This window comes from Typopeltis vanoorti, chromosome 15 (assembly GCF_054136105.1).
Source record: "Typopeltis vanoorti isolate ZY-2024b chromosome 15, IOZ_Tvanoo_1.0, whole genome shotgun sequence".
Taxonomy (NCBI): Eukaryota; Metazoa; Arthropoda; class Arachnida; order Uropygi; family Thelyphonidae; genus Typopeltis; species Typopeltis vanoorti.
Window position 1 is genome coordinate 85,587,143 of NC_143563.1, and position 24,520 is coordinate 85,611,662.

The 24,520-nt window shown below is 36.7% G+C and overlaps 2 protein-coding genes across 2 annotated transcripts in view; one reads left to right on the forward strand and one right to left on the reverse strand.

Annotated features, from left to right (window-relative positions):
- LOC150098950 (uncharacterized) overlaps window positions 1–12,408 on the reverse strand; it is a 52,730-nt gene extending 40,322 nt beyond the window's left edge. Inside the window, exon 1 of the mRNA XM_090404990.1 lies at window positions 12,070–12,408. Within this exon, the coding sequence (XP_090261116.1) occupies window positions 12,070–12,265 (196 nt within the window). The 5' untranslated portion in view covers window positions 12,266–12,408. The remainder of the gene's footprint in view (window positions 1–12,069) is intronic.
- An 11,143-nt stretch (window positions 12,409–23,551) lies between these two features.
- The window catches only part of Dgk (diacyl glycerol kinase 1), a 419,112-nt gene continuing 418,143 nt past the window's right edge, over window positions 23,552–24,520 (forward strand). The window contains exon 1 of the mRNA XM_090405486.1: window positions 23,552–23,637. The gene's annotated coding sequence lies outside the window, so the exon portion shown is untranslated. The remainder of the gene's footprint in view (window positions 23,638–24,520) is intronic.

Genomic DNA, 24,520 nt, shown 5'->3' on the forward strand with positions numbered 1-24,520 from the left:
TTAAACAAAATCGGATGAGTTACCGTATGGTATTAGTGGCAGAACCATATTAAAATGAAGTACTGTAAACAAAACTTAGAATTATTTCAAAATTATTTCTTTCGTGAGGTAAAAACGCTCAGATAACAACGAAATCAGATGAAATATTAGATAAGAGGCATTTTGAATGATCAAAGTCAGAGTCTTGATCGGAGGTGGCAAATCGAAATCCTCCCATGAGTGGCTTGCTAGTGCCTTTTTCGAAGGTCGTGCTTTCTGATCAAGATAAACGAAAACGCCACTTTCGAAAGGAGTAAAGATTTTCTTCAGGAAAGACAAGAATAAATACAATATTATTATTATTATTATTATTATTACGTGACACTTCCAAGGAGTCCAAGGACTCATCGCGGGAGGACACTTTACTCCACTATACACAACTTATCATCTCTCCTACTTAATCTCCAGCTGCTACTACTACTACCCTCAACACACAACGTCATCTACCTGTATTTTTTGTAGGTAAATTACGCGTGTTCTCATGGTCGATTTAATTGTATGAGGGGAGGGGAATAATCCTAGTTTCAGAGAAAAATCATGCTACCTTCGTATGGGATCGGCTAACTCACCTTCAATATTAAAAGCCCTCTCGTCACGAAAGAAATCGAACTCATGTCTTTTCGAATCGAAAAAATCAAAATTAAAATTAGGGAATCAACACGGGAAATATCTAGTGAAACATTAACATAAATTTCGAGATGAAATACTTTTTTTTTTAAGTAACAAAAACATTAAAAAATCAATGTATTTTATTTAAGTTACATTGTAATTGTTAGCATATTTTGGGTCTACTGTTAGGGAAGTGGGTTACCAAAGAATTTTTCTCCATCCATTTTTCTGCTTAATGGATGATGATATAAAGTATACTTGTCGCGAGGTCCATATGGGAAGGTTGTTCAACATGTTTATTGCCGCCAAATTGTTATTGACTGAAACTGTACACTATTTTTGTCTGTTTTGCGGAAGAATAAATTCTTTCCATCTTCGTATGAGGTTACTAATTCCTCTGCAATTGAGAACCGTGGGTTAGTTGAAATTTAAGTAATAGGCAGTTTTCATTGCCCTATATAAGACAGCCCTGCTTATGGAATGTCTGGAGTGGCTTGAAAAAAAGTTCAATGTTTAGTTTCCAGACAGGGTTTACGGAGTACTTAACATCCATAGCTCATCTCAGGAACTTATGAAAGATAAGTTTGCAAACGTTCATTGGTGGGATTCTCATAAAATGTTATGATGAAGTTTATTGTGCCTGTTAGTGCCATGTGTTCTTGTGGACTGTGGGCAGGAGATGAAACTCTTGTCGTCTTCGAATCAATTGGCTAAACGGCATTCACTTAAAAAGTCCTTATAAAGTTACTCGCGTCCTAAATTAAAAAAAAAAAGTTTTTATAAATATTTCTTAGGTTCCAGATGAGATCCGAATCGGAGTCTTTCTGGTCGAAATGACATATCTTCCGAATGCACTAAGGCTATAGTGTCCAACTCTTTTATCACATTAGACACTAGAAGTCCCAATTCTCTATCTGTGGCTGGCTAGCCACAGATAGAGAATTGGGATAGCGATAGCGATAGGGTTGAACTCTTCAAAAAGATACTGTTTTGGACTAAAATAAGGCTAAGTCACACATAAATAGATGCAGTTATGATTTTCTTAGGATTAAGGGATAATTATAGATAAATGAAAAAGGCCCTAGCCTTTCTCTCTCATTTAAGTATTCTATGATATAGAGGAAAATTGTACAATTGTATGCGATCTATTCAACATATGTTTCAACTGTGAGATCCTCATTTGAAATATAGTAAAATGTTTTTTTTTTTTTTTTTTAATTTCTTATCTATGGAAAAGAAATTAGTTGATGAAGAGATTATGCATATGATTTTTTTTAATACCTAATAACTTTTTTTAATAAATTTTTTTAAATAACTTAATAACTGACGAATACAATAAAATAGATTATTCAAAATGGTATGCGAAATAAGTTCCTGCGTTGTTTTTATATTTCTAGATGAATTCCTTACACTTTTTGTAAGCCTTAAGGGGATTTTTTTATCTTTCTTCTGGTCATCTTTGTCTCACTGGATGCTTTTTCGAAATTTTGTGCAACCTGTTATCTTTTCAAAGCATCTTCACGCATCATTTCTTGCTTTAGGCATGATTCATTACTCTGTTTATTCACTTGCGTAATATTTTCTCAGTCATGCATTTTAGAGTGAATTAGTGACATTAAATTAGCAAAAACATTTTTAAAAGAATATATATATATATAAAATATCTATTTGTGTATAACTTATTTTGCAATTGTGTTGCACAGAAGCTTTTTAAAAAGAACATTTAAAATTTAACGATAAAAGAAAATCAACTGTTCTGTATGTATTGTTTGTTCATTTAATGAGCAAACAATAATTCTCTCAATTTATCACTTAAATCATCGCAGTTGTGAAGTTAAAATAGCGCTTTTCCTACTCAATCCCAGTATTGCGCTGTATCATTATTAAACACGGATGAAAAGCGATAATCATTTTCATAAATATTAAGTACATCGCATGTTCAATGCAATCGTATAAAAATTAACTCGATTGCTTTTAATTAGAGATGTATTCGTCAGCATGAGACGCATATTTACTCTACTCGTGCGACTTTGCCATTGCAAAAACGTGGATCCATTCCACAATGATCATTATATAATCTGTGTAAACTTTAATTTCCATAAAGTGGCAGATTAAATTGTCTAATCTGTTCCAAAATTGAATTTCTTGTTCGTTTCGCAAGCATGGTTGACTTATTTTTTAATTAAAAATTAAAAAACATTAAATTTTTTATCTGATTAAAAATAAACTTCTTTTTTCACTGATAGTATTAACATGAAAATTTGTTTTCTTGGTGAATGATGTGAAAATGATACAAACGTTAGCACTCAACCACTTACCAGATTAAAGTAGAGTGGGCTCGGATGCAGATTTTTCTCGAAATTCTCCTTTAATTATTTTCATTACTATTTTGAACATTTTTTTCCCCATAAGCATTTCATGTACCCTTTTATACTTATTCGATATATCTTTCTCAAGAATGTTGCAATTAAATATAGATTTAGACGTCAGATAGTTTGATAGTTGAAAATTCTCGAAATAGTCTAATAAATAAGCAAAAACTGTCACATTATCTTGAGAATTGAGAAAAAAAGGCATCTATAGACATATTTCTTGAAGATGTTATTGTTGAAGTTGTTGGGAAACACCTTATGAGGAAGGCTGTTCCAGAGGATAGAGATAGATGGAATAAATGAGGAAGAGAAGAAGCAGATTCAATGTGTTTACAGTTGTACTGAAGGCTGCTTCTGCACTTGTTTTCAGAGGTCAACAGAAAGCGGAGGAATATTTGCCAGTTCACTGGAGCGGTGACAATGGAAGTACTTTTAGAAGAGACTTAGAGCCGAAAACAATGCGTCCTTGAAATAGGGTTGAAGTTAGTCTGTGAGGAAGGGCCAACTATGAGTCGAACGTCCGAACACTATCAAGATATTTTTAGATGAGGGGATTTAGATGCACCACTCCAAATTTGCAAACATTATAAGGATGGGCGGAGTTGGGATTTGTATAGGGATAGTAGTTGGGTGGACGTACAATACGAGGGTAGTCTGAAAATTTCTCGGCCTCGACCATAGATGCAAGACTATCCGCAAGAGATTTTTTTCTAGGTTGGTACATCTGTCATAAGCATGCATCTGAAATTGCAAGTTATTCTATCAAGTAGTTTGTTTTATACCGCTGTCTGAAGCAAAAGTATTGTCTGCATCCCTTGAAATGGATACAATTGAGTATCGTGCGGTTATAAAATTCTTTGTAAAAGAAGATTTAACGCCAAAAGAAATTCATTTGAAGTTCATCAAAGTTTAAGGGCACTCTTCTCCTTCGTTTTCGACAATTAAGAAATGGGCTGCTGAGTTTAAAAGTTCTCGTACCACCCTTGAAGATGATCCATGTGAAGGACGTCCAAAAAGTGTAACAACACTAGAAATCATTGGTCAAGTGCACGATATGGTATTGGATGACCGGCGAGTCAAAGTGCGTGAAATTGTTGAGACTATAGGCATTTCAAAAGAACGTGTAGGATATATTTTGCATGAAGAATTGCAAATGAAAAAGCTTTGCGCAAGATGGGTGCTGCGCTTGCTCACAGCAGATCAAAAACGCACTCGCAGGAAAATCTCTGAACAGTGCTTGGAGCGTTCTAACAAGAATAAAACTGATTTTGTGCGTCGATTTATTACTATGGATGAGACTTGGATTCGCCAGTACACACCAGAATCCAAACAGTCAAAACAGTGGACAGAAACCGCTTGTTCAGCGCCAAAGAAGACAAAGTCGGTTCCATCAGTAGGAAAAGGTCATGGCATCGGTGTTTTGGGATGCTAAAGCCATTTTTTTATTAATTATATTGAAAAGGGTAAAACAATAACCGGGGAATATTATTCCCATCTTTTAAGCAGACTAGACGAAAAAAATCGTGAGAAAAGACCTTTGCAGAAGAAAAAAATCATCTTTCATCAGGACAATGCGCCTGCCCACAAAGGTGTTTTGTCAATGGGAAAATTAAGGGATCTGCACTATGAATTGTTTGAACATCTGCCCTATTCCCCAGATTTGGATCCCTCTGACTTCTATCTCTTCCCAAAACTAAAACTCTTCCTCGCTGGTCAGCGTTTTTCATTGAATCAAGAGGTGATTGCAGCTGTAGAGGGGTATTTTGCAGATCTTACTGAGAACCACTACAGGGACGAGATAATGGTGCTGGAGCATGGCTGGAATAAACGTATTAGTCTTAAGGGAGATTATGTTGAAAAATAAAAATAAGTTTGAAATTATAAATTCGTTTTTTCATTGTTAGGCCGAGAACCTTTCAGACCACCCTCGTAGTTTCTTGAGCAGAAAATAATGTCTAGATTTTTAGAGGCTAAAGAAGCTGTTGCTATGATGTGTTCTATGTCAGGAGGTGCTGGAGGTAAATCCAAGCAGATAAATCCGATCCTGTCTACTGATTTGTGTATTGGGTAAGAGTATATGAGTTGAAATGTTTGTTATGAGAGAAAAGGCAAGACTGCATTTTGGTGGTATCGAAGATGAACAGATTATCATTGCCTCACCGAAGGGCGATATGGAGATCAGCGTTTAAAGCACTCGTTGCAGATCTCGAAGCTTGGGATTTTTGAGAATTACGTGGTTTACGAAAGAGAGAGAGAGAGAGAGAGAGAGAGAGAGAGAGAGAGAGAGAGAGAGAAGGATAAATGGAATGTGCTCTCATAGGCAAAGCTGTGGATAGGATTTGTTCTGATTGAGAATAGGAGAAAGAGGGTAAATGATAGGAGGCATTCCTGGATAGGTTGTAAAGCTTGAATAGAGAATGACGGCCACCATGCCGTGCAGCGAATGACAAGGGAGAAAGTTGGCTATCCAGTTACAGAGGATGGTAGGTAGACTGAAGGTAGGCAGTTCGCAAAGCAGACCTATACGATCGAAAACATTGGCCTTGCCAAGAGTAACCACGCAAGTTTCTCCGAATCTTTCGTTGGGTGAGTTATATAGGCTAAGAGATCAGCCGTGATCTAGATTGGCGGACACTAGATATTGCTGATTAACTAGAGGTCCATGCTACAGATCGCTGATTAACTGGTAGGCCTCCAGTTGACTTTTGATAACTTTCTCCTTTATTCTGAAGAGGATTGAGGTGATTGCGCTTGGTTGGTAGTTGGACGGAAGGCCTTTATTTCCCTTTTGTGGAAAAGATTGGATATATGATTGCTTCCATATGTTAGGATAAGTGCCAGCTGAGTATGGAAGAATGAAGTGACAATAGAGGAGAGTTGTTAGCCCTGGAGCATAACGTTTGAATACCATTGGAGAGATGCCATCGGGACCAGAAGATTTTTAAGTGCCCAGTATTTGTTCACTAAGTGTCTATTTAGTATTCTTATATCTTTTTCCGAGACACTACAGGAGACATAAGGCCCTCAGTTATTGGCATGGATAGAGGAGATTTACTTTCATCATCTATGCAAAAGTTGGAGGAAAAGAGTGATGCCAAGAGGTCAGCTTTATCTTAGGATGCTTTAACAGTTGTGTCACCAGGATGAGAAAGAAATGGAAGCGCATTACGAGCCGCAATTTCGTTGATGGCCTTGTTCTTTGCACGGTAGAAGGCACATCTTCCACTTGGATAGGACGCGAGTTTTCTGCTATTGGTCTTTATTCCTGTTGGTTATTTTACATCTGTTGCGCACTTCAGCATACAGGATTCTAGTTGCAACCACCTACGGTAAGCTTAGATTGTTTTTCTCTTTCAACTGTTTTCATACACCTTTTGGTGAACCAAGGCTTGAAAGTAGACAAGAAATTTGGATAGAATAGGGATGATGAGCTTTATGCCAATGAGAATGATTTATGTGACTCGCTCAGTGCAGGTTTTTGGGTGAGAAGAGCAGTAGCAATAGCCAGGCTATGGAAAGGAACAGTAGCAGTTCTGGAAGTCATCCCACTTGGTACCTTTGTAGTGTCAAACGACACGCGGTAATGTTAGGACGATTGGTTAAAAAAGATCAGGAATACTTGAAAATGGAGACAGGTTTTAAGAATTCGGGTAGGTAGATGAATGATTTGCGTGAGGTCACTGCTTATAGGAAAAAAACTTCATTTTCATGTCTAGTTTGATTAATCTTCGTAAAGGGAAGCTATGGACATTGAAGTCACCTAGGAAGGTGACTCCACTATTTGGATAGCTGGATAGAGAGTTTCATGGAGAGGAAAGTGAAGAAGTCAGATGTCAGATTGATTTTCGGAGGTTGGAGACCGGTAAATGTAGCAGATGAACACTGCTAAATGGGCAAGGAAACCTTGAGCAAAGGAGATCAAAAGTAGGTCATTCTAAATTTAGCATTCTCTGGCAGGTAATTTCTGATCTCACAAAGGTAGAGTTGCTACGCTTGTGGCGAAAATGAATTACTGTATATAGAATGTAATTTGGCCCTTGAAAGTGAATTGTGGCTGATGAAGCTGCAATTTGTGTTTCTCCCAGGAGGTCTGGTGTGGATCTGTAAGTGGTGATGGACCTTATTTATGATAGAATTTATGCCTCAGATGTTTGTTAAGTAGATGTGAAAGTGCTTTTGTGTAGTGTTTCTGGTATTTCTGGAATATTGTGCTTGATTTATTCGATTTGGTTAAATGGACGGCCGCTTTTGATGGAGATTTATTTTGATGTCAATGTCACTGTTTCTCAGTTTCATTTTTGCTTTATTATTGGGTGAAAGAGTTGAGACATCCGCTGACTTGAACATAATACCCATATAGAGAGCGACCATTTTTCTTACCATAATGATCTCGACAGTTCCTCCTACATACCTCTCGGATTCCCTTTCCGGATGATCTAACAGAGGTAGGACTATGCAACAGCTGACCAGGAAGCCTGCCGACTCGTTACTGACCGGTTCGAACCCGTATTCTATCTGTGACCCGTTTTTACTGATGACTTCTCGAAATTAATGAGGTTAGCATTCACCTCTTCAGACCCCCAATAAGCAGGGTGTTGTTGTTTCATCGGGCGATGAAAGTTATTGGGTCTAGTTGGCATTCCCCTCTAGGAAGGCATTCTTTTGCAGCGGGAATGCTCGCTGGAGTCCCTTTTGTTGAAACAAATCCTCACCACGGGAAGGCGGGGGTGACGTAACAGGGGGAGGCTGTATGTTGCGTGTCCCTGTCCATTATTACATATTTCATGTAATTTAATAATATTATGTATATAGATGTACCTTCATTAGAGCTTTTCAATTAAAGGTGAGTTAGCCAGTCTCATACGATGGGGTGGAGGTTTTTATCTGTAAGGATCTCGGGGTTTTCACTCAAAGCATAGAGACCGGTCCCCTGAACACGCATATCTACAGACATAAAATACTTACTCTTAGAGCGATGTAGCAGAACGGCAAGCCGGCTGCATTAAGTTGCATCCATTCAGATCTCGCCCTTCCTTAGGCTAAGTTCCATAATTAGGGTGGGGGAGGATAAATGGAGAGTCGATGAGTTATTGATCATTAACTTCTCTCTTCTGTATGCTGAATCATTTTTAGGGAGTACTTGTGGGCATTTCTCCAAATATGAGAACATTACATATGTAATGGTTCGGTAAATTTTGCGATTTGTATATTGTTAGTTGTTCAGAGGTAAAGTAACGCTTTTAGCAAAACAGAAGACCTGATTTTTTGGTGGTAAGTTGACAATACTTTTGATTTGCTTATACTAGAGGAGACAAAAAATTAAAAAAAAGGGCTTAAGTTATCCTAAGAACAACAATCTCATCGTATTTGCAGAATGAGAACTACACAGTAAAAATGTTTACAGATGACCAACATTTACATTTTGATGACTGGATATTCTAGAAGTGTAGTTCATTTATGTAAGATGCATTTGTCAAATAAGATAATGCATCATTGGATGGATTAAGTTCTCTTTATTAAAGATGTTTGATATATAGAAAGAGCAGGCAGGTAAAAGAGCTAATTCTAGTAATACTGCATCATTAATTGAAAGGCTTGAGAATCTATCTACCGTAGTGTAACGTGTAACAAGAGAGAGAAAACTATTCACTAAGTTTTAAGAGGGACCTCTAGGATAAACGTCATCAAATTGCTTTGAAAATCATTAGCAAATGCTATAAATTTTCATTCGATTCCATGCGTTTTGTCCAAAGGTAGGTGACATAATTTATTTTTGGAGATTTAAGATAGTGCAGAAGTTCGCTATTCCTTGATTTCTTCATTAATTGGGAAAGAATGGAAGTTAAGCAGTAGGACGGTAATTTGATAATACGATTTCCCATATTTCTTAGGAACAGCTTGGATATTGGCCGATTTCCAAGCCTCAGGATCAATATTATTGAAATGAGAGAGTATAAGATGACACCAAACAGCAAAACAGAACAGCTAAAGAAATACCATCAGGCCTTTTGTTCTCTATATTGCACAAGGGCTTTCTTATTTCTTTCTGGCTACAGCTCACTTTTGGTGGAGTCAGCAGCGAACCCATATAACCTACAGACTGTGAGTTCTGAATCCACGGTGAGCATTGATGTTTTTGAATAGCTCATAAATGCTATTTCTTAATTTCTCAGTATCAGACCATTAAAGTTGTTTTTGAAAAACAACTTTTTCAAAACGGACAGCAGAACACACGCAATTGGTAGTGCAGATAGGATTAACCTCCCTCACATGCGCAATAATTAGGTTCTAGAAGCTAAGTTACTTGACCGTTACATGCCATTAGGCCTAATACGAAAGGAAGATGATGATGACGGCATACTTGCGAGAATAGTGACGACATTCATCGTGGTGATATCCAAAACAGGTAGTCTGATCGAAATCAAATTAATACATGAATAACAATAATGAAATTAATTCATGTTATACGAGACGAATTTTTAATGTCGGTTTTTAAATTTGTTTGCAAAATTTTTCCAATAAAAATGGTCCGATTGTAACCAAAATTTCACTAAGTTAGGATAAAGTTATTGCGGTATATACAGTATTTTAGACATGTTCTTCCTTTATAGTCCTGAAAATAGGAATGGCTTACAAAATTTTATAATGGTTTCAAATTCCAGATCAGAGTGAAAATCTGCTCTGTCATAACTTGCGTATACACAAACAAAATTAATCTTAAAGGTGCTTATGCATTTTGTGAAACGTGTAAGAAATTTTGTGAAACGTATTAAGAAAATTATTATTATTATTATTATTATTATTATTATTATTATTATTATTAGGCGTGTTTGATTAGGAATATAAGGATTCCATGCTATGAGAGACCTCTTGGTCTTCATTTTGTTACCAGTGAACCATCTGGATGAATTAATGTTAATATATTTAAGAAATTGCAAGGTGCTGATATTCTGATGTGAATAGCGAAATAAAACTGGAAAACATACCACGATCATAATCACGCTCGCAATGCGCTAGGAAACAAATGTTGCTATATCAAACTCATATCGACTTTGGTGTTCTCTGTTTAAATGCAGCTGTGATAAACGTTTGTACTTTTATATTCTTTTTACGGTTTTTATAGTTCAAATTTCTTCCGTTGTTTTTATTTTTGAATAACTGAATGTTCTCTCTCTCATTTTTTCCGTCTTTTCACCTTTGTTATAATTTATCTCTCCGCCATAGCAACCGGCTGAAAGTCAACCGACATTAATCACCGTTATTTAGAAAGAAAAAGAAATCTCAGAAGACACGTAAAGCGTTTTTGTATTCAGTTTAGAAATATCATGTTTCGTTTTCATCTTGCTGATTGATTAGCGGACATTGTAAACCGAAATTCTGATATTTCTTTGTAGGCTGTTACAGTATTATTATCAAAATTAATCCAACCAAATCACCCGCAAGATCACATGATTTCTTAATTTATAAAAATCAGAGTTCAGTTTTATTTTCTTAAAATTATCTTGGAAAAAAAGATCTGGGAAAAAAGTGCGACTGTGTTATGTTTTTGTTATATGCGTATTATATATATATATATATGTGTGTGTGTGTGTGTGTGTAGAAAGTATTTTACCTTGGGTATAATAAATGTTAAAAATACCAAGCAATTTTAAACCTGGTTTTACTCCATTTCCCAAGTAAGCAAACACCACTCCATAGTAGCCGAAAGACCGTCCAACTCAGCGTTGTTCCACTCAATGACAGGCTCACCCCATCACCGAGAAGAACTTCTCAGCGTTGGCTCTACCCAGTGGCAGGCTCACCCCACCACAAGCCAGAGCCATAATCTCAGCGGTGGTCCTACTCAGAGACAGGCAAAAACCTATCCCCAAGCAGAGCCTCTCAAAGCCGACCCCCATCAGTGTGAGCAAGCTAGAAAAACCAAGATTTTAGTAATACAGAGCTTATAAGTATTTTACCAGAACAAGTCACCATAAGGTGTTTTAACATTATTAAATAAAAATCTCAGGAGGAGATATAAATGTAGAAAGTATTTTACCTTGGGTATAATAAATGTTAAAAATACCAAGCAATTTTAAACCTGGTTTTACTCCATTTCCCAAGTAAGCAAACAGACAAACAAGTCAAGTTTGCGCCTGCAAGTGATGCAGTGTCCCCCTTGCCTTTAATACAAAACATCATACATCCCCTTCTTGGAGACGTGTTTTGGCATTAAGGGTAACTATTAAGATTAGTGATCAGAGCTTAGGCCACCTTTACCACGAGTTGCCTTGGTCTTGCACTACCTGTAGGATCAGCTAGACTTGCATTACATGCAGGCGCAAACTTGACTTGTTTGTCTGTTTGCTTACTTGGGAAATGGAGTAAAACCAGGTTTAAAATTGCTTGGTATTTTTAACATATATGTGTGTGTGTGTGTGTGTGTGTGCGTGCGCGTCAACTAATTTTTTTTGGGAAAGAGATTTAACTGCCTGGTTCAAACGAATATATTTTATGTAAAACATTAATAAAATAAATATAGCTACTTCAAAATGTCGCATACTATCAAAATCAGAAGTAAATATATTTCTTTTTAAATACGCCCCATTTTTTTACCCTTCATACTGCAAGAAAAATATTCCATAATAATAATATTTTCTTTTTCATGGAACGCGATCTTTTCAGAACCAAATGTATTCACAATATTTTTCAATTTTTCTTTTCAAAGCAAACGATCACAAGTTATTTTCTCCTTATTTTTGCTAACTGAACATCGAAAACTAATTATAAGAAATGGTATTATTAATATTCATGTTGTTTTAGTTGCATGTTACTTAGAATAAATTATGCATCGGTTTGATAAACAACTTCTCACTTTAGTTCTCAGATCGATCACCGTTTCATGAAATTGCCTTGGAATTTTTTTTTTTCTGCATACCAGAATAATATATAATACATATACCCAGAAGACTATAGTTATATATATATATATTCGCGAACATCTGAATAATTGTTAAACAAGTGTTATAATATTCTTCGTTTTCTCAAGGTATAGACATAATAGACTTACCTAATGGATGTATACAGATATGGCAACAACCGCATTTTGTAGCATTTTTAACTATTCTTCCATCATCACATTCTAAAGGAGGACATTTTATTTGTTTACTGCAGAAATCATCTTCGCAGGCTGCTTGAGTATCGGCATGTTTCGTAAAGAAAATTATCACTGATCCCAATAGAAGCCAAAGCCTTCCTTGATTCATGACAGCGAAGTTTTGCTGTTGACGGATAACAAATCATTGACCTTCGAAAAACGCATATAAATACATACCGACCGAAAACTTATGGTTAGTAGATGGCATTCGTTTTGATTCTGTAGTTGTCTGTCCAGATTGTTATGTCAATCGATAGCAACACGGGTATGTTAAGCTGGAGGTTGAATACACAGTTCGGTGATTGCTTATCAGTTTTAAAAGATATCTTATCATAGAAAACCTTGGAAACATACTTATTAGTTTAGGACTTAGAGATAACATGATTGGCATTTCATTTTCATTATTGCTCTTTCGCCACGTAGCATTGATAATTTTGTCTGAATTATGGTTAATAATTTTCTAGACATTTATACATTTTGCATTAGAAATCATGAAGCACTTTTATTCTAATACATCTGAGTATTTACTCGTTTATTTATATATTTTTAAAAATATTTATGTTTTTCATTTTAGCAAAAATCTAAAAGTAGTCAACGATATTGATATCATTTCATTGTTATTAAAATGTGCATTGCGGTTTGTTTTACACTGTAATTCCGGTTTTATGGATGAGTGCTACACAACAGTATTAATTGTAATTCATTTTATACATGAATAAATGGCAGCACACTTTATAATAAAAACGATCAATCATTTTGAAGTACTTAATTTTAACCATAAAAAAAGGACTATCCGTTTTCGTAAAATTTGCGCTCCATCTGAAGCGTACATGCTCGTAGCTTAAATGGAATTTTTTTTAAAAATCATAATTTATGATAAGGTGAAACATGTGGAGTGCCAGCGCTGTGAAGTAGATAAATGAATGCTTTAAAGTGTACGAGACATTGTTTCCGCAGTTATTAATTATGCAACAAAGCACTAATACATTTCGCCACTATCTTTGTAATTATGCCAAACACTGAACGTGCTAATAGCTGTTCGCTTTAGAGTCCGGTTATAATTACAGTTTGCTTGTACACGGAGAGGGCAATTTGTCACGGTGAAATACAGTTGTCATGGTAAATGGGGCTACGAGCTTTTAATAGTATTAGAACATCTCGAAATGAGGAAAAATAGAGCTCACAGCCAATGGTAGAAAAATGTGGTTGGCAATTTTATGAATTCAGTTATATCTTCTCTTTTAACTTCTTGACAAAGCATACCATACGGAATGCGATTGTAAGTTACCTTATATGGAGGTGCTCAACTGCCCAAAGTACATAGGTTTTATTTATTTCAATGTGTGTTCCTTTTTTTTTTTTTTTTAAAGCGCTCTGCAGTTTCGTCGTCTGTCTTCCTAAATGTTAAAACTTATCGTGTGCATAATATGTTTATATTTGTTCAATGCCTGCGAAGAAAAGTCTGAAAAACATGCAGACAAAATAAAATGTCAATTAATTATGATTAATTAAATACGTTACTGAAGCCTTTCCTTATAATAATTATAAGGAAGATATATTATAAGAAAAGATTGATAATTTGGGAATTCCTTATTGTGTTCTAACATTAGTCTTTGCTATTATTTTGTTGACTGTAATTGTATCGGACATATCCTCACCTCGTATGTTCTATCAGCAGGCTTATTTCAGTTTTTAAGAGGAATATTTTATTATAAAATTCGACATTCAGATTACCTTTCGAAGGTCATGTTTTTCTCGAATATTCACTCAGGGTTAAACACAGTGGTGTAATTAGAGCTTTTGCCGCCCGAGGCGGTCCCTGAGTTACAATACACACCACAAATACTGCAAAAAGTCAAAACGACGTACAAGGAAATAAATTAAAACACTATGTTTATTTTTTAAGTAAAACTTTAATTTCAACATTCTAAAATGTTATTTTTCTTGTTTTTCTGTTAGCAAAATCGTCGATGGCATTCGCGAAGTCTATTTCATAGTAACGTTGATAATTCTTAATCAGTTTTATTTAGAAAAACTCCTCTCACAACTAGCAACACTTAAAGCAATTGGGAAGAAAATTCGCTGTAGTATTACAATATTTGGAACTGAGTTCTCGAGACTGTATTTTAGAATTAACTGCAAAAGTTCAAAAAGGTTTAAAGTGCCGCCCGGGGCGGAATTCTCCCTCCGTCTCTCCCTAGTTATGCATCTGGTTAAACGTTATTACGGGGAGACAGACTGACACTGTTACTGAGATGTGCCAAGGCAAGGTATGATTACAAGAAAACTAGCTATCCTTACGCAGGATGGAAGACACATAGGATGGCAGTTTGCCTTGGAAATGTGAAGAGCAACAACACAAATTTCTTCAGATCTTTCCTTGGCGCATCTCAGGGGCGTTTGATGCATGCTAGGAGATCTGTTGCGAATCGATGGTTTAGAGGGGGGGTAAAATTTCAGTAAAGAAATAATTTGGGGATTGTATTCATATTCATTGAGCAAAGCAGTATGAGGAAGGCAGTTCTGTTCTTTTCTTGCATATACTCGTAGACTTTGAAAACAAGAACCAAACCAAACCATGCAGATTCAGTGGCAAACTCTGAAGAAAACATTGATCGATTTAGCAAAAGAGGCATCAGATGTGAGACAAGGATGTATGTTATCTCCACTGATGTTCATCATTCATATGGATTACATTATGAACGAAAGTAAAGTGATATTAAACCTGATAATCAAAATTCGAGATGTTAAATCTCAGCTCTTTATTATTGCTCATGATGTTATTTATGAAAAATGTTTAGTGAAGATGACAAATTAAATATGGAAATAGAAGAATTAGCAAAGTGTTGGTATTTAGGAAGTCAAGCGAATAAATTTATATGGAATAAGAGAAACATTCGTCAAAATTCTAAACATGCTGTATACAAGACAGTGAGTAAGATTACGGGAAGGAACACATGGGATTAATAGCAGTTTTGTATTAAAAATGAGGATATTAGAAAAGAACTTGACATTGTTAGCATCCAGGGATGTGTTAGTAGAACTACTCTTAGGTGGTATGGCCACTTGAACAGAATGGGAGAGGAAACATTAACAAAACAAGTGTTCTTTGTTCTTTGCCAGGTTGGCAGGGTAAAGATCCAGAGGAAATAGGTGCATTGATACAGTAAAAAGTGCCTTAGATGAGAAAAATACACTGCTCAAAAACAATTCGCGGATATTTAGTTTTTGTCGGATAATTATAAATTGCTGCAAATAATTATGACGATTGGGTACTTTATACATGAATAAATATTTCTTACTTATGGATAGGGTGTATAATTGATAAGATATTTTAAATAATCGATATTTATTACAAATTATGCATTTTAGCGTGAAATAAGTTTAACAGGAATAACAACAAGAATAGCCAAAAGTGCTTTTGTTAATTTTTAATAGGGTGTATGGTCTCCATTAAGAGCCAAAACAGCGGTACATCTTGATTGCATGGACCGGATAAGATGATGAAACAGTTCTTGTGGGATATTTCCCCACTCTTCTGTGAGAGCAATTTCGAGCTCCTGAAGCGGATTATTTCTTGTTCACTTTCACGCCATATCAAGATACATCGGTTATCTGGTTGCAGACTGAACCTGGACTCGTCGCTAAAGAGTCGTTGTCGTCCGGTAGCATCCTCTAAAAAGAGGGTTGCAACAGATGACAGCTATTCTCCATTTCTCTCTGTCTGTCGCCTCCGTCATTCTTAAACCAGTCCATTCCACGATGTCAGTGAACCACTCTCTGGTTGGCCTTCTACGTCTTTTCTTCCCCTCAACTTTCCCTTGTAATATAGTTCTTGTCAGATGTCCTGAGGAACCTCTCAGATGTCCTGCAAATCTGGTCTTTTTGCATAATGTGTTTAAGCAGTGTTCTTCCAACCCAACTCTTCTTAAAACTTCTTCATTTGATATTATCTAAAAAGGTACACGAGCCCAATCCTCATTTGTCCAATTGCAGTGTTCCTGTGCCCAAATTCTTCGGGCGCTTTTGTGATTTGCAGTAAGTGGAATGCAAACCATTGGTCTTCGAGTATATAAACCTACGGTATGAAGACGATTTCGAACATTTCCGTCTCCAGAAAAGCAATTCCAAAGTCGCGAAATTATGCTTTGAGAGATGAGATACACGACACGCTCGAGCGACAACTTGCTACGTTTGTCCAGCTTCTAAACGACCAATGGCTCTCCAAGCCATGGATTCCGGTATATCATGTTGCTCTGCCATTTTTAACAAAATATTGGGTGATAGGTGACACAAGTTTACACTTGAAGTGATAATTATGCACTGTGGAATGAGCGCAACAAACCACGATTTTGTACTCATGATTTTGCGTGTTCTACACTGTTGTATATTAAGAATATTTTAAAATAAATGTGTTACATTTGTAAATTATTTTTATAACTTTATAATTTACAAGAAAACCAAAATATCCCTTAATCGTTTTGAGCAGTATATATAAGATCAGATAATATTCGAGTCTTGATCGATGAGAGATTAATTTGGAGAAACAAATTGTTGATTGAAAGTTATTAATGGTGTACCGTTTTCATGTAGTACTATCAAAACATCACTTCCTGAAATTACGTGTCAGGAAGTTGTTCATGACGATGATAACTAGCTTCATTGTTTCTGTTGCTTTTTCCGCAATGCCCGGCAATTAATTCCTGAGCCTTTTGGGGGTAGGAATTCGCGTAGATATTACGATTCTATCCTATTTACCTCGGTCATACGGCTGGTGGGGATAGCTATATGCGACCATACTAGGAAGATGATTATGAGCAAGCTGGTTTCCCGCTTGCCTTCCTTGCCGTGGTATATTTTATGACTGTAGCTGTGTGTGTGTTCACGAGACCGGTTTGTCTGTTTTGAGGGATGAAAACGCGAGTTACCGGGAGAAAAAACCCACCACCTCCGTATGAGAACAGTTAACTCACCATAAGTCGAAAGAGACCAGATAAAGGTTCCTCACGTTACTGACGGGAATCGAACCCAGGTCTTTCCGACCAAAGGGCTTCGTCTATACTGACGGCTACGGAGGCTCCCGGTAGATATTAGCTGAGTATAAAAGAGTGATAGATAGTAGGATGGCGGTTCTGGAGGACGTGTTGACTAGAATTGGTGATATAACATCAAGATGTTTTTGGCATCTAGATTATTCAAGGTTTCAAAATTCCGTCGTCTCTGAATTGGAGAATTCTGTGTCAGGCCATTTTCATCGATTCCATACACAAGAGGTCTCAAGATGTATAACAGAACAGTGTCGTGCGTGAGCAAGTGGTTAAGGAGAAAGAACGAACAAGGGATTGCATTCTTTCGGCAAAACACTATGAGGCAGGCTGTTCAAAAGAACAGAAGTAGATGAGAAATTAGTTCCATATGTTTATAGTTGTTGGCAGATGTTAACAGTGGCTGCTCGTGTTCGTACATGATTACAGGGAAGCGGAAGAACAATGGCGGCAAGTTCGATGCAGAAACAGGTCGCTATGTGTGTGTGTGTGTGTGTGTGTGTGTGTGTGTGAGAGAGAGAGATGTTATATCTGTGTACAATCAGGAATTTTAAGGGAGGTTTGAATGTCCCAGGTTGTGAGAACAACATCCTAAGGCAGAATGGATTTGAGATTTATAAGGCGTTAGGAGTTGAGCAGCAAGGAAGTAGTTCTCTGAACGAAAAAATAATGCCAAGTTTTCTGAGATGGCCAAAGATAGAATACGCTTATTCCAGAATAAGCGAGATGTGAAAGTCAGCCAAAGAAGGGAGTAAATGAATTTGACTGGAAATCAGAGCATTATCAAAAGTGGAGTCTTTCTTCCCGGAAATAAAACAGAAGTGTGTTTTAACACAATTCAAAATTCGCCAGATTATCTTCCTCATACTTGAAAATGGTGAGATCAATGTTTAAGACATTGGTTTAATTGGTTTAAGACGTTCATGGTATTGAATGATGTGATTTGCCTCGTTTGTCTCTACAAGAGGTGGAGGAAAAGAGAGAGAGATGCCTTATCTTTGAGTGATGTTACCATGATATCATCAGAATGCGAGAGAGATGGAAACAAGAAAGAGTTCACGGGGAACTCTTTAGTTCCCCGTGAACTCTTAGGTTCAACAGCCTTAGCGAGGGACCAGAAGGCACAACTAGTTGATCAGGAGGCTGGCTTATTGTATTTGATTTCCTTACGAACACTACGATTGTTTTTATCTTTTACACTTATTTCAGTCCGTGTTGGCTTTGTGAGAACCTGGAGATTTTGACTTAAGCTATTGAATATAGGTTGTATTTTTCTCGTGGACTACAGAGGCGATTTGTTTAAAGAACCAGAGCTAGGATAGAGGTTGGGAGTTTGCAGAGGAATGAGAAGTAAAGGCCCTCTTCCAGTAAGAGCAGGTGTTTGGATCGGCACTGCTGAAATAGTAATCAGATCATCGAAGAGAGGTAATGTAGATATCCCGCAGAACATCTTATTTGGCCCCGATGAAGCGTCTTATCGTATGAGGCTGAAATTGGCTTTAGAAAAGGAGACGGATGAGATTACGGCCATAGTTGTTCAGAGGAGAGTAGACCTCTACAATATATTTGGAGGGAGTGCTCATTAAGAAAAAGGTCCAGAGTGTTAGAAGAATGGTGAAGATTATCTGGTATTCTGGTTGGCAGGTTAACATTTTGCGTTAGATCATGATTGGTAGAAATCATTCTCTTTCCTTCCGTCTTGATTTTTTGTTATTTTTACAATTTATGTTGTATTTTTGATAGTTTTTGTTGCTTTTGTGGGAGAAAAGATTTTTTATATCTGCAGTGACGGCATTGTTTGGTTGTTTATTTGTAGGAAATTTGTAAAGTATGGGCATGCAACAGAGGTCAGGGACTTGTGCATATAACTCACACACAAGGAATGCCCAGAATACAATCCAGGCGTGGCTTCGACAGTGCCCCCTACCTGCACACTATTGTACTTGAGTACCCTCCAATCATTACCTGACAGAGTGAGGAAAATGAGAAAATAGTTTATAAGACTCGAATACATGCCTATTCCCAGTTGTATTAGTGGAAGGGCATACTAGAGAAAGGTGGGGGGGAGGTTGCACCACAGCAACACCAGTCTGGAGTAGCAACGTGTTCGGCTACGTGTGATTGAAGAAAACGTCGTGTTCTTCAATCACACTGGATGGATGGACACTTGGTGATTGTTGCGTTTGAGAATTTCTGGATGCATCTCTTTGTACACCCCTGCACGCTGCTTTAGTCGATCACTCTTCAAGGCACCACCTGGCAGAGTAAGCAGCACAATCGTTCGTTAGCTGAACAGCAAGCTTCTATGGGTTCGGTCTGTGGAAGTCGCTTTACTGCTGTATCCTCAAATGGAGGAGGTTCTGGCTCTCTAATTTATTAATAACAGTGTGTTGAGCATCTCTATCAGTGCCATCGCCCTGTATTGCATGTGAGAAGAAAAGGTCGATCAGAAATATAATAACGTATGTAATAAACGTTATTACATACGTTATTTATAATGAAGAAACAGAAGACGAATGAAACTAGATATGAAATACAAGCCGAATAGACTATTAGAGCATCAAAACGAATAGAATATTAGAGCATCAAATTCCAATGGAGCGTATTAAAATTCTCTCAATGCGTGATTGACAGAAAAAAGTGAACGAGTGCAAAGAAAAGGACGGATAGAAGTAAGAAATAAAAGCAAAGAAAGACATATGTTTTCTCTTTCTAGTGCTTCCTTCTCCAAAAGAAGAAATGGAAACACTCTTCTCTTTCTTTTGAAGGAGAAAGTACGTTCTCGGACTCTCTCGTATTTCACTCAAAAGGAGAACATCCCGAATGCGAAGTGTGTTGCTGCGCTGTGCATCAACCAGAGTAGAAACCCGCATCCTCAAAGAGTATAAAACGCATGACTGCCTTTATGGATTTGTTCCTACTGACAAGGAATTTCTTGTCAGTAGAAACAAATTCCGTACAGAATTTGTAATTCAAGTTCATCGACCAAGGTGGATATTGTTTGTTAAGTAAAAATAATGTTTTCATTCTTGTTTCGGTATTTTTCATTTATCTGCATTAAGCACGATGGCTTACGAACGAAACAGTAGTAAAGCATAACAAGAACATAGGAAAATAAAAATAGAAATATCTATATGCATGAAAAAATCCCATCTATCTTGCTTTTCATGTTAGAATCGATGGCCTGTCACTTCCAAGGTGAAACTTGACAAATTAAAAATCCGATTACTGATTATGATATCGAAAATGTTTAGAAAGAATACTTGAAATATACTTACCATTCACTTATTTAATTTAAGAAAATGAATACCATATATTTCCAATAAATATGATTAAATAAATAACGAAGTCTTGTCCAATTAAACTTTATCTAAATAATGTTGAAAGTTTAAAACCTAACCAAATAATGTTACAAAAACGCATAGTTTTTTTTTTTCTTGAAAGTTAATATGGGCTTTTGACAATAAGCGGGCCCCATAACTGACTACAAATTGATTCTGTTGACTGTTTATTCCAAATAATACTTATTCCTTGTACATCCATGCTAAATAAAGTGATCTGCCGTTGACATTAAAAAAATAAATAATTTTTTTTACCTTTGAGAACAGGCTGTTGTTACACTAAGGAATCGAAATTTGAGTGTGGAAAAAAGGGAAATGGAGAGTGAGCATTTTTAATTTTTTATAATGGTGTAATATTGTACGTATTGGTATGTATGGAATTATGATCACATAAAATACAGTTAATGGACTCTATCAATATATATTAATATTTCAAGTTAACGCGTAGATTTACGAGATTTTAATTCCATTTGGCTGACTCTTTACTTCTGTTGCACGGGAAAAAAATCCAAATCCTCTCCAAATCCAAATGTCATTTGTCAAAGGGATGCATCGGAAATCTTACATCGATATTATATGAGATCTTACATTGAATCTTACATGAGACCGAAAGAAAGATGATAGAATCCATGGAAACATTTATTTTATAAAAACAAAATTTGAAATATGATTTTAATTAAATTTGTAATTGTTATTAACCCCCAGATGATGAAACATGGAAAGATAAATTTTTCAAGAGACTTCAAGGCTCCAGTAAGACGGGCCATGGTCTCACACCACGCAGTGAACTTCTCTGTTTCCTACAGACAATCACAAACATCCGTGGTGGGATTTGAATCCAACCTGTTAGTTGGAGTTCCGGTGTTTTAATCACTTCGCGAACCAGTTATGGTGTTTGAAAATTTCTTATGTTTCGCTTTCTGTTTCACTGAGTCTGTTCTTCTGAGTGTATGAAGTCCTCGAGAGTAGGACGAAATTGTTTACCCTTTTAAAATAAACAAGAATGCCTTACTCTGCTTTCTGTGTTGCTTTCGGCTTCATTAGTAATAATATAAAAATGTTATACATATCATCTCTTTAAGGAGCTTCCGTAGCTCAGTCTGCATGGTCGATGCTCTGCGGTTGGAAAGACCCGGGTTTGAATCCTGTCCAGGACTCAAAGAACCTTTATCCACGATATTCGGGATTTTCAGCCGAAGAGGAAAACCATAGGGAGGTAAAAGATTTTTTTATTCTGCAAAATCTTAGCAAAGATGTAGCAGTCTCGGACACGCAGTGTAGTATGACATGGAGTATTGTCGTGCTGAAACATGCAAGGGTCACTGCCAACGTACTTCCACAGCGTCGGAAGCATTGCTGTCCAGGATGCCCAGGTAGTCATCAGACGTCATGGTTTTGGTCACGCCCACCAATGAACCAAGCCCCATTCAATTGAAATACTTCCATACCATTACCGAGCCTCTACCAAACGCATAGGAAGGCTGCAGTCCTGCTGGATCCGCTCCACGTGCAATCTCTAGATCCAAACACGACCATCAGAGTGAAACATTTGGAAGCGTGATTCGTCGCTCCACACCACCCTTTTTTCAATAATCTACAGTTCAGGAATGATGAGAAATACACCAGTCCAAACATTGTTTGGCATTGAGGGGGGGGTGAAGTTTGCAGCAGCTCTGTCACAGTAGTAACCTAAGGATACAAGTCTCTGTGGACAGTTCTAGTGGGTGACAGATGTCCCCGCAGCATTTACAGGTTGACTGTGAGGTCCGCCGCTAATGACGTGCGCGATGCCTTGAACATTACGAGACGCAGGTTGTCGATTTTGGTTAGCGAGTGTCGCTCCCCCCAACCCCCAAGGGCGTTGTTTTCGTGCTGTGGTAGCACCCTCAACTTTCCATGACGGAATGACGTAAGCAACAATGGATAGCAATGTCACGAACAGAAAGACCACTGATGGGACACCGAACTACCATCCCACGTTGGAAGTCTGTCATTTCAGCTTACGTAGCATCTTGACATCGAGTACAGCGCAAAACATGCAGCACATCACGCCTTTTATTACCAGAATTACGCAGACACTCCCTGAATATTTACCATATGGTAGGATCCGATATTTGCATGGTACGTCAGATATCCAAATGCTTTTGTCAACATAAATTTTCTAAATACGTAATATACACTATTAGTGTATATTACGTATTTAGAAATGATTTCGATGGCAAACTGTGTGTGAGATAATCTGAATTTTAGATCACGATCTCACAAAAAATAAGAATTTTTGAAAAGTAGAATATTTCATTTTTAAGTTGAATTTAACGAAACAAGGTTCCGTTATAAATAAGACTATTACACGTAAGAATATCGAAGTTCTCATTTTCATTTCCTAATACAGTATGTATATTATTACTGGCTATTTATATCTTCAAAATATTCAATAGTCAGAATAAAAAATAATGCTTTCAATATTTCAAAATATATATTGCAATGAAAAGGATTGCTTAACGTGATTACTTACTGCGACTTCATTAATAATTTTCCCTCCTGTATAAGGAAACATTTAAAGACTGAGCAGGCTAAGAGTTTAATCAGAGATAAGACTACACCAAAGAATAAATTCTATAATTAAGGTTAAAGACATTACGACGTAAAAACATAGCCAGTGTCGATCACCTTAGCGAGAGCAAACTTATCTGTATGTTTATGACCATTGGCGTAAGAAACACGTCAGTGGAATTTGACAGTCAATATGTAATGATTTCCAAATGATAAGTCCTCGGGGAATCAACAAACACAGCTGCGTAACACGAATTTCTTTACAATCAGAAACAACGCATCTGTTGCTTTAGACGTTTGCATACGCTACAGCGTCACGTATGAGTTGATGACAGCGCTAGCATGCCCTTGCGCGTGCTTCCAGTAAAGCCATCGCGATCTGTCTAGCTTCGCTAAACAAATCCTACCATATTTAAATATCCGCCGAGAAGGAGGGCGATGTGATTAATCATCATCACTCAAGAGGTTACCGAGCGTTGTTCCTGAGAGGTAGTGTTGGTGTAGCGGAATATTTGTGACCTGGAATGTATGGACGGGATAAGGTAGGAGTTCCTGTCACAGTAAATATAGTGCACTTAATTCTGTATTTTTGCTGTGCGTATAGGTAGTTCTATCTATTTGTTGGTCGACTAGTCATTACACAATCAAAAGCTATATTTAAATATTTTCCTGTTATTTTTAATTAATTAATGTTTCATGACTACAATCAAAATAGTTGAGGTAATAATGCAAGCAGTTAGGTTACTAACATAGCATGTCTCGTGGCCACATAGCCACGAGACACGTTATGATGCAGCGTTTTTTTCGAACAAAGAACTAAATAATTTAAGTAAATAATATTATTTCAACATGCATTAAAATATTTTTGATTTACCGAAATACTGATAGAAAACACTGAATATCTACAGGTAAATTTTCGGGGACTTTGCGTTTACCAATTACTTGGTTAACCGGTTTCCGGTATTGCCATCCCTAATCATTATTACAAGAATATTATGATCATGTGCCAATTAATCTTCGGGTCAGCAATAAAGCAAGTGATTCATCTCTCTTATGGAGACTGCAAATGAACCCTGTTACAAAAAAGATATTTTCTCTTAATAGCATGTACTAGTTTTTCTTCTTGGATGCCAGTCGATTCGTGATCATTAAAATGTATACTCACAAGGTAGATTGCATTGTATAAATGTAAAAATACACTGGCGTTAATTAGCCAAATCAGTGTGGTGAAATGATTGTTTAGATTTCGGCTAAACAACTAAGCTATGATGAATGCGTATCATATACCTAAATTTCATGTTTTCTTTGATCGGTTATAAAACCGAATAAAATGATGAAAAATCCGATGTTATAGTTTCTAGCAGTGCTTTTATTTCTTCAGTATATCAGAAGATCCACTTTGTTTTGTGTTTTCCAGTTGTTTCT